This window comes from Marmota marmota, unplaced genomic scaffold, assembly GCF_001458135.2.
Source record: "Marmota marmota marmota unplaced genomic scaffold, marMar, whole genome shotgun sequence".
Taxonomy (NCBI): domain Eukaryota; kingdom Metazoa; phylum Chordata; class Mammalia; order Rodentia; family Sciuridae; genus Marmota; species Marmota marmota.
Genome location: NW_025999977.1, coordinates 54,520,698 through 54,531,440, shown reverse-complemented (window position 1 = coordinate 54,531,440; position 10,743 = coordinate 54,520,698). Strand labels below are relative to the sequence as shown.

Here is a 10,743-nt window from a genome sequence, read left to right as displayed (position 1 = left end):
ACAGCCAGGGCCTTTTGGATGCTGAGCAAATGCCCTACCACCAAGCTATTCTTCCAACCCAACCACACTTAAATGGGTACTACCCAAATGCTGTTGAATTCTGCCTTTCATTTCCCCTCACAAAAAAAAAAAAAAATAGGTGTAAATAAAGTCTTACTTCATAATCAAATTTTAGGAAACAAAGGACAAATTCTACAGTGTTAACTTTTCAGATTATTTTCTGACTTAAAAATATCAGTTCTCAAACCAATAAAGACAAGTTAGTAATCAAAGTTTACAAAAATATTTCTGAAAAACTAAACAAGGTACTCTTTACCTCTTAAAATATCTGAAGCACAATTCTAACACCATCCAAGGCACTCACAATCAAATAATTAGCTTTTCTAGTTTTAAAATGTCCACTTTATTCCACAACACTTAGCCAGGTATCATTTACATCTGAGAAAGAGAAGGACCATGAGACTGATTTTGGTAAAACACTAAGAAATTGTAGTCCAATTTTACACATTTCCAGGAAGCCCCAGACAAGTGTACCACAATGCAGAAATATGGGTATCACTACTACATTTTACATAAGATAAAAGGGAAGTATCAATCAACTTCAGGAAGTAGTAAATTCACCTGTCCCTTAAAATACGGGTAATGCAAATGTTACAAAGTCATAGTAAATGGTTTTATAAAATGTAATTTTATTTTATGTTACTCTGCTGTTACATAGGGCATAACATTTTCACAAGGCTTTTTTGGGACTACAGTCAATGATTAGCAACACACAATAGTGGTCCAACTCTCTAAAGAACAATCACGAGACAAACTGGACACCCTCTCACATGTGCACAAATCTGCATGGAAAAGTACTAAAGTTTTAGACTTGGACTTGTGTACTTTTATTTTCCCTTTCTAGTGTATTAAGAAATGACATGCACTTTTAATTTGCCAAAAGCGATGCTTGTATTCTGGCAGCAACATGCTACTTCTATTACATAGTAAAGTGAATACCAGAACTACAAAGGCAGGAGGTGTAAGTGAATTTTTACTGGGAAGGGTAGTTGTCAACTTAAACAGCAGCAAATGATGAGTGAATAAGGAAACTCCCTGTGATCACAGATGGACATGACCTCCACAACATGGGATATAGGAGGCATTTCAATTTGTGACCCCCCCCCCCCCGCAAGCCAGGAAATATCAAGTGCTCTCCCATTCCATCCAATACTTCTGGATTCCCACTAAAAAGGAATACAGTAAGAGTATAGAAAGGTTGCTTACTGAAAGGAAACCCTCAAAGAAGAATAAAGAAGGGAATGTAGAAAGTAAGAAGTCATGTAGAACACTCTTTAAATTGCAATTAACTACATTTTCTTATCTTCACAGTAATACAAAACACAGTCACTGTAGAACTGGTTCAGATTACTTAAATACCCGATACATTTTTAGTCCTCTACTAAAAGTGTTTGGAATTACTTATGTTTATATGAAATGAAGCTATTAATACTTTTCTACAGCAGTAACTGCACACCAGGAAGGCCAAGACAAACACAAATCAAGGAATAGAGTTTTCCCAAAGCTGCAGTGTGAAAAGACTATAAACAGTTGATTCCATACACATGAATGGGTTTCTTTGCTATAGGAAATCCAAGTGGAATAAGGAATGGAGATGTGTAAAAAGGTTTCTTGAGGGAAGAAGGATGACACCCTGTTTGCATTTAGTTTTCAGCCCCTTCTGCTGCATCACATTCTTCTCCTGCACTGTCTGATGTCCATAACTAGAATTAAAAAAAAAAAAAGTTATATTAGGTTACTATTTCCAGATCAGACAATCTGTCAAGTCCTACTGCTACATCAAAGTGTGATTCTTCTTTTTTGGGGGGGTGGGGGACTGGAGACTGAACACAGGGTGCTTAACCACCATGTCACATCCCCAGCCCTTTTGATTTTTTTCAGGCAGGATCTTGTTAAGTTGCTTAGAGCCTTACTAGCAAATGTCTATCATATGCAAAGTCCTGAGTTCTATACCAAATTATGTGAAACAAACCAACCAAAAAGACCAACGGGGGAAAAAAAGATCACAAGTACTATTTTCTAAGGATCTTTCTAGTTTTAGGATAAAAACAAGTGAAAACTTGTTAGTTAATACTGATTATAATCATTTCAAAAAAATGGGTAATTTTTTAGTACAGGGATTGAAACTTGGAGTGTTCCACCACTGAGCTACATCCCCAGATCTTTTTGTTTTCGAGACAGGCAGTCTAAGTAAGTTGCCGGGGCTGGCCTTGAACGTGCAATCCCCCTGCCTCAGCCTCCAAGGATTACAGGTGTGTGCCACCATGCCTTTTAATAGAACATGGTGTTTCACTGGATCTTAAGAAAGCTTCTACAACTATATAGTCCCTAATAAGCTACTGCAAATTTACCCAAATAAAGGGAATACATGTGCTGGGGTTATAGCTCACATGCACAAGGCCCATGGTTTGATCCTCAGCACCACAAATAAATAAATAATTAATTAAACAGAACACTACAACTATATAACCCTATGCTAATATAATCAACACCTTCAACCCACAGAATAGCATTATGTTAATACCAAATTCCTTGTTCTTAGTACCTTCTCAGGAAGGTCTGATAAAATGCCTATTCACTAGGGAAACCTGCCTACGAATTCTACTTATGTATTAAATGTCCATTTTCTGAGAGAATAAACTACTTTTGTTCCTGAAAGGAAATAAAAGAGTGAACAACTCACTGTTAAGTTGTCTCTAAGCAACTGCATGATGAGGGTGCTGTCCTTATATGAGTCTTCATTCAGTGTATCAAGTTCTGCAATGGCCTCATCAAAAGCCTGATAAATATTAATATCCATGGTAAGCAATTGATAGAAACTGGTTAGTTTACCATTTTTATAATATATGTGAACATCAATGTTATATTCTACTATCAGTTAACAACAAACTCAATGGCATCGTTTCCTGAGATTCACAGTTTAAGAACTTGTGCATACAATCTGAAACTTAAAAAGCTTTGTTCTGAAACACTAAGCATTTCTTGATTCTTTAATAGGACACACAATACGGTAACAATGATTAATATAACCTACAAGAACTACTATTTATTTGGAAAAGCCTCTCGCCCTGGCAGGCATTACTTCCCAAACCTTGTTTCCTGTCTAAAGTAATTCACACTTCTTTGACTACTCTACCCATGCTCTTTAGCCAGATTACTGCTATAATCACTGTTAGAAGAGATTATGGTGTTCAGGGCTAGGGACATGTGGACAAGATGCTAATAAAAAGGAATATATCCACATAAATACTGAAGAAATCCTCCCTCTATCCATCCAAGTGAAACACCTAGAAATTAACTTTTTTTTTTTTTAGGGGGGGGGAGGTGGTACCAGGGATTAAACTCAGGGGCACTCAACCACTGAGCCACATCCCCAGCCCTATTTTGTATTTCATTTAGAGACAGGGTCCCAATGAGTTGCTAAGTGCCTTGCCGTTGCTGAGGCTGGCTTTGAACTCACGATCCTCCCGTCTCACCCTGGTGAGCCACTGGGATTACGGGCTGGCATGCACCCAGCTGAAATTAACATACTTGATATCCAAAACAACCTTAGACAAAGAGGACATTTCCTGGAAAACATCTTACCGTTTTAGCCAGTGTGCAGGCAAGCTCTGGGTTATTAAGGATCTCATAGTAAAATACAGAAAAGTTAAGAGCCAGCCCCAGGCGGATTGGATGTGTGGGTTGCATCTCTTTCTTGCTTATATCAAATGCCTCTTGGTAAGCTCCTTGGGAATTATCTATCGTTTCTGAGAAGAAAAGAAAAAACACTATACCCAACATATCCAATATATAGCATATTAACTTTAACACATGCTACTAGCTTTTGGTAGAATGAGACTTTTCTCTGTAGCATTTTTTAAACCACTGCATACTAGTACTAGATATTTAAAAATTAATTGATAATGCAAGAAAGTGGGGCACAGCCATTATATGAAACTTTTTTGTTTTAAACTGTGCTGGTATTACTTAATCACTTAGTCACTCAACTGTCTTTATAATGCTGCTTGCTTACAGCTAATTTATAAAAATGCATGAGATAGTATATCACATTTTCCCATCTCTGAGGCTAAGATGTTTTCCCTTTTAGTGCTGGGGATTGAACCCAGGGGCACTTAAACATTGAGCCACATCCCAGCCCCCTTGTTTATTTATTTATTTATTATAGTTGTAGATAGATAGCATACCTTTATTTGCTTAGTTTTTTTATGTAGTGCTAGAAATTCGAACCCAGACCCTCACACATGCTAGGCAAGCACTCTGCCACTGAGCTACAGCCCCAACCCCAGCCCCATCCCTTTTAAATATTTTATTTAGCAACAGGATCTGGCTGAAGTTGCTCAGAGCCTTGCTGATTTGCTGAGGCTGGGAATATAGGTGTGTACCACTTTACACAGCCCTCTCCTGAATTATAAGACCAAGCCTATCAATAAAAATAAACCAATGGTGAGAACAAAATTTCTTCTTTTTTGTAGTTGTAGATGGACAGAATGCTTTTATTTTATTTGTTTATTTTCATGCGGTGCTGAGAATTGAACCCAGTGCCTCTCGCATGCTAGGCAAGCGCTCTGCTACAGCCCCAGCCCCAGCCCCAACCCCACAATTTTTTGACTGGAATGCTACCTCCCTAAATAATGAGAACACTTTACAAATATCTTACCACCAAAATCTCCAAATTTTGTGCCTTTATAATCATCACTGTTTTGAAAAGGTGCCCACATGAGCCTTAAAGACTAACATAACACAAATTAAGCTATTGCTGAATGTGTGTATTTTCCTTCTTCTGAAACAGCCTATTATTGACCCAATTACGGCTGGAATAGCCCTCATGTAGTGAGAAGGGCATGCTGTCAGGCACATGAGAAAGCCCAGCGCCGGAGAATAGTAGTAATAAGGACAGCCCACTTACAAATCCAGATGAACAAAATGCATGTGAGACTATGTGTGGGACTCAGGAGTGTCAGTGAGCTACAAGCAGCTAATTCAGATTAAAGCCAGGGATATGTCCCAATCTCCCAAGGACATTCCTTTGACTTGTTGTTATAAATATTTTCATTTCTGTGTCAATGTTTTCAGGTCCAGTTCTGCTTATCTGTGTGGCAACAGAAATTATACATCAGCACAAAGTGTTAGTTTAGCAGACAGATTTTACTACAGAAAAGTATAACTATTTTTTCTTTATATCTTCAATTACACTGATACTTAGGATGGCAGAATTCTCATTTTCAGTGACTAACTCAGAGATCAGAGTATAGGAGTACATCTTTTTGGATGAGGCAATATTAAGAAAAAAAAACAAGCTTATTGTAAAAAACTAGGAATTCAGTGATACTTCTCTACCTTCAACTTGACAATTTTGCCAGCAGGCCCATATATAAAATTCAGTAGGGTTTATTATAATACTCGCTAATAATACTCCAGAAGACTGAGTTCACTGCAAATAAGTTTACTTTTCCACAATTAAAATAGGGAGTCTGATTATTACTTTTCCCCATTATTTTTTAAATGATAGTCTAAGACTTAAAAAAAATAAGTATTTAATGGCTTGGGAGGCCAAGGCAGGAGGATCTTGAGTTCAAAGTCAGCCTCAGCAAAAGTGAGGTGTTAAGCAACTGTCTCTAAATAAAATACAAAATAGGGCTGGGGATGTGGCTCAGTGGTCGAGTGCCTCTGTGTTCAATCCCCAGTACCCTCACCGAAGGTATTTAATATTCTATTTTTATGACAATTCTTCCAGTCAACACAGTTCCTATGTATTCAAATAAAACCTAGACATGAGGGTCATTTAAAATTACTGTGAAGTTGGAACAAACCATACACCAAAAATAGACTCATCTTACCTATCTTCAGAACTCTGATTAGCAATGTTGTGATCCTTTAAAATTGGTAGTATGTGGGAGACCAACCTTGCACTTGACTGAGTCACAATCCCCGGCTGGGTGCTGAGGCGTTCAGTCACAGAAATGTGGCAGAACTTTCCCCACCCTTCTTGGGTTTGAGGGTCGAGGGTTGGTGTCTCGTGCATGGGTCTGTCTTGCTACAGCCCGCCCCATGGGTGGAACTATGCTCACCTGTTCCTTTGTAATATAACCCCTTGCCCTGTTTAGGATAGAATCTTCCATGGAAATGCCGTGTGTGTGTGTGTGTGTGTGTGTGTGTGTGTGTCCCCTTCTCTGTGTCCTTGGGTATGGCCTACCCAGATGTCAATCAACCTGCCGACAGTGGACACATGAAGAAGACTCAGCCCCCTGAAACCCCCTTGCCTCATTTGAATAGCTTCTCCTCAATAAAAGGGGTCAGCACGTGCTCTCGCTCTCTCTCTTCCTGCGGACCCTTAAGATCATAGGAGCCATCACTGCGACCCCAAACAAAAAGGTATTTAGCCCAGTTCAACTGGAGTAACCCCTGAGCCTTTTATCGTGAACAGAAACCTGACAGTAGTAGTATACTAAACTAATGACAAAGGAACATAACATACTGTTTCTATGTTCTACATGTAATTTCCACTGAAATACAGAATCACCCAGAGCTAAAAATATTAAGAGATCGATCCTGTTGTTAATATCAGATTAGAATTAGAATTCACATGTGTTTAAATTTTTAAAGGACACATTAAATTAATGACTACATTTTTTTCCTTCTCTTTGTTTGGTACTAGGGATTAAACACAGGGTGCTTTTACTTCTGAGCTACTTCCTCAGTTCTTTTTTATATTCTATTTTGAGAGAGGGTCTTTCTAAATTGCTGAAGCTGACCTCTAATTTGTGATCCTTCTGCCCTAGCCTCCCAAATCATGCGCTCCAAATAAGGCAATATTCACTTTCTTGACATACAAGTTGCACAATTTTCTTTTAAGTTACAAAAGGCCTGGAGACATAGACTATCATCATAAGTGTCACCTTCTCCCCAACTCCCTTTTATACATTGACTTTACATGTATGTCAAATATACTTACGTTTCCGATCATCACCACAGGCAACTTCAGCAAGGTACCGGAAGTAATCTCCTTTCATTTTCAGATAGAAGACCTTACTCTCTGGATTAGTTGCATTGGCTATTAAATACTTATCCAACAATTCCTGAAAGAAATAAGATAAAACAGTAAACACTAGTAAAAACCATTTAATTATAGCAAGAACTTGTAATATAATGACATGCTTCTGCCTATCATGCATTTGAACTGCCTATTATTAATATAACATTATATCATTCTAGCCAGAACTTGAAGCATGTTCTTACAACTGCTTGTTGTAAGCTTTAAATCATGTGGCCTACAGTTTCTAACAGTAAAGCTAAATTACCCCAAACATTATTAGAAACAACCTGCCCTTTTACCCAGCCATTCATTCAACATTTATTGATCCTTGCATACATGCCAGGTATTTGGCCAGAGTGAATACACACAAGACTGAAGATAAGGTCCCGGCTCCTTAGAAGCTCCCAATCTACACACCAAGTGTTAATAGATATAGAAATGACATGCTATGAAAGCACAGAGATTAAATAGCTGATTCTGTCAGAGACCCCAGGGGTTAGACAAACTTCCTAGGGGAGGGATACTTGAATATCAAGAAGAAAGAATGAACCAGGAAGAAAACAGGGATTTGTAATCATTTTATTTAGGGAGGGGAAACAAAACATTTAAGACATCAAGTTCCAGGGAGAAAAGTACAATCAGGGAACAAACAAGTAAATCATCACAGCCTCAAGCAGCATGTCCAGTACCCTCTACAGACAAGCACCTGTCAAGAATAAGGCAAGCCCAGGAACTGTGTATGAGCTTTAGAAACTTGAACAGCAATTTTATGTCAACTGAATTTGAATTTTTTAAAAAAGCAGCACCAGGGATGAAACCCAAGTGCTCTATCCCTAAGTTACACCCCAGCCCGATTTTACATATTTTAAAAATTGGGTATTTCTTTTATCCCTGATTTCATATCAAGATACCTGCACTTGATGGAACGAAAACCAGTGCTGCTCAAACAGAAGTATTTGTACTTCCAAAGATGCCAGGTATGACCAGGAGTATTTAAAAAAAAAAAAAAAAAAAGTCACAAAAAACAAGTATGGTATTTTAAGACTACCAATTTTACTTGATGTTAAATAATTAAAATCTTTTTTGGCCAGGCACACTGGTACATACTTGTAATCCCCAGTGACAGGGGGACTGAAGCAGCAGGACCACAAGTTCAAAGCCAATCTAAGCAACATTGCAAGACACTGTCTCAAAATAAAAATAAAAGGACCGGGAATGCAGCTCGGTAGTATGGCAACCTTGGATTCAATCCCCAGTACAAAAAAAAAAAAAGTACTAAAATATTGTGGAATATAGTGAAATTCTCTTAGAAATTTAAAGATTTTAACACCCACTGCACAGGTTTGTTTTGGTAATAAATTTTTTCAGATGCCATTAGCTCTGGATTTGGTAATGAGGGAAATGTTACATGTTAAGTGCTCATGTAACCATGTCACATGTTAAGTGCTCAATAAACACTGGCTGTTATTGGCCAGTTCTCCTGCCTAGGTACACAGTTTGAGAACTGCTTCAGGCAAAGTTAAACTAGTGAAAAATTCTAAGCAAAGAAAATTAAGATTGCACTTTGGAAAAGTAGTTACATACTATCAGTTAAGACATAAAAGTACCAACAATGATACAAAGTGCTTCAACTTCAGATAAATTCACTACTGAAGAAAATGAAGACTTTTTACAGATCTAAAATACAAGTTTAGAAAATGTAGTTCTAATCCAAGAAACCTTGTTTACCTAATTTAAAAATGACCCAACAAGACCAACTACTGCATCCATAAGTTATTTTAATGAAAAGAAACAGAAAAACATATAAAACCTTTAAAGTAAAAAAAAAAATTATTTTTTTAAATGTTATATTTATCCCCGGGTCAAATCCCCAGCCCCCTGAAGGAATATTTTAAAAGGCCTGAGGCTTTTAAAATAAAATTAGTGAAAAATTATGTAATAAACTCCCAGAAGTTCATATGTTATGAAAGTGGCAAGTATGAAAACCATGGCTGAAGCTGGAAAGTCGCCGGGCCAGGAGTGTGGCAAAAGGCCCAAAGGGCCACACCCAAGGTACAAACAAGCGCTGCTCCACATCATCACACTCAGAAGGGGAAAAAGGAATCAAGGGATTCTTTTTAAGAATTTCTTCTGTTCAACATTACCAGTACATTTTTAATAGTTATTTAATAAACCCCAAACTCTTCCCCAGAATCTTAGAAAGTCACACTATTTTTTTCCCTCTATGTCTTTTAATTTTAAAATTGAAAGTTTAAAATTTTTATGAACTGAATTTAGCATTTTTTTTTCTTAAAGGAGGGAGGCAATAGTGACAGCCATTTTAAAAAGTTCTAAATCCCAAACTGAGTCTTTTTAAAACATTTTTTTTTGGGGGGTGGGGTACAGGAGAGTGAACCCAGAGGTGCTTAACTACTGAGCTTTTTAAAAAGTACTCCAGTACTTTTTATTTTAAACAGAGTCGCACTATGTTACTCATGGCCTCACTAAGTTGCTGAGGCTGCCTTTGAACTTGTGATCCTCCTGCCTCAGCCTCCTGAATCATCACTGGGATTATAAGCATGAGCCACCACTGCTGGCTTTTTCTTTTTAAATTAAAAAAAAAAAAAAAAAAAAGTCAAGTCTGACTAAATAGAGGGCTTGGGGTAAGAAGCAGAGATGAGAGAAATTTCCATTCTAGCACTAGTCTCTCCTGAGTCAGGTGTAGGCTGCTCATGAGGACCTATTGACATGGACTGTATTACAATTACAAGCAAACTTGCCTTCTGAGGATTCAGTTAGCTGCTACTAGTGCATTAGTTAGAACTCAGCCACTTATGAGCTAATTTCTCCTTTCTAAAGTTATTAATTTTAACAACTAGTTTGCACATAGCCATTACGTACGATTTACAGTGTTGGGCTTTTATAAAGTGACTTGGACATTACTTCCATCCTGGAGTTTCAGCCAGGTATCATGGGTTCTTTTTCAGATGCCACTAGCTCTCTGTGAAGGAAACAACAGGTACAGAATAATTCTGTCTTCCCATATGATGTGTATTTTAGTCCAATTAAAAGATAATGGATGCTGCTTCAGTCTTACCAAAATGACCATGGTTCTATCTAGTTATCCATGGCTATTAATATGAGATAGAATATAGGCTACTAAAACTTGAGGCATACAGCCTGTCTGTACAATTTAATTGGTAGTATTTTAAAAATTATTTTTAAAAACTCAATACAGACCCCTGAGAGAAAAACAAAACAAAACCTGCAAATAGATCCAAACTTACAACTGGCTCCCTCAAAATCTTTCCAAATAAGTGTATTAATTAAAGGGCTACGGTTGAGGCTCATAGTAGAATGCTGGCCTATGATGCTCGAAGCTCAGCACTTGGAGAGAAGGGGTACTGCTAAGATGCCAAGAGAGAGAAGTAGTGAATCAATGTTAACATTTATACAGTTGAAAGTTCCTCCACTAATTTTCTGGATACATTATTCTTATCAATGAAGTTAGAAATCCCCCTTACAAACTCTTTAATTGGAAAATGTTGTGCTCTTGGGAGCTTTGGAGCAGGACTGAGCTCCTGCCAGTGCTCGGTTGTTACCTGAGGGGCAGAAGGTTCTCCTTTTTGAGAACCTGAGAGAGCATAAAGATCCTATCATTACCCTCA

At 37.7% G+C, this 10,743-nt stretch overlaps 1 protein-coding gene across 1 annotated transcript in view; it reads right to left on the bottom strand.

Moving 5' to 3' along the window:
- Positions 1-669: 669 nt before the first annotated feature.
- Positions 670-10,743, bottom strand: part of Ywhaq (tyrosine 3-monooxygenase/tryptophan 5-monooxygenase activation protein theta) — a 35,385-nt gene continuing 25,311 nt past the window's right edge. Inside the window, exons 3-6 of the mRNA XM_015479987.2 lie at positions 7,016-7,139; positions 3,646-3,809; positions 2,744-2,839; positions 670-1,763 (exon numbers count right to left, since the gene is read on the bottom strand). Of these exons, the coding sequence (XP_015335473.1) occupies positions 1,704-1,763; positions 2,744-2,839; positions 3,646-3,809; positions 7,016-7,139 (444 nt within the window). The 3' untranslated portion in view covers positions 670-1,703. The remainder of the gene's footprint in view (positions 1,764-2,743; positions 2,840-3,645; positions 3,810-7,015; positions 7,140-10,743) is intronic.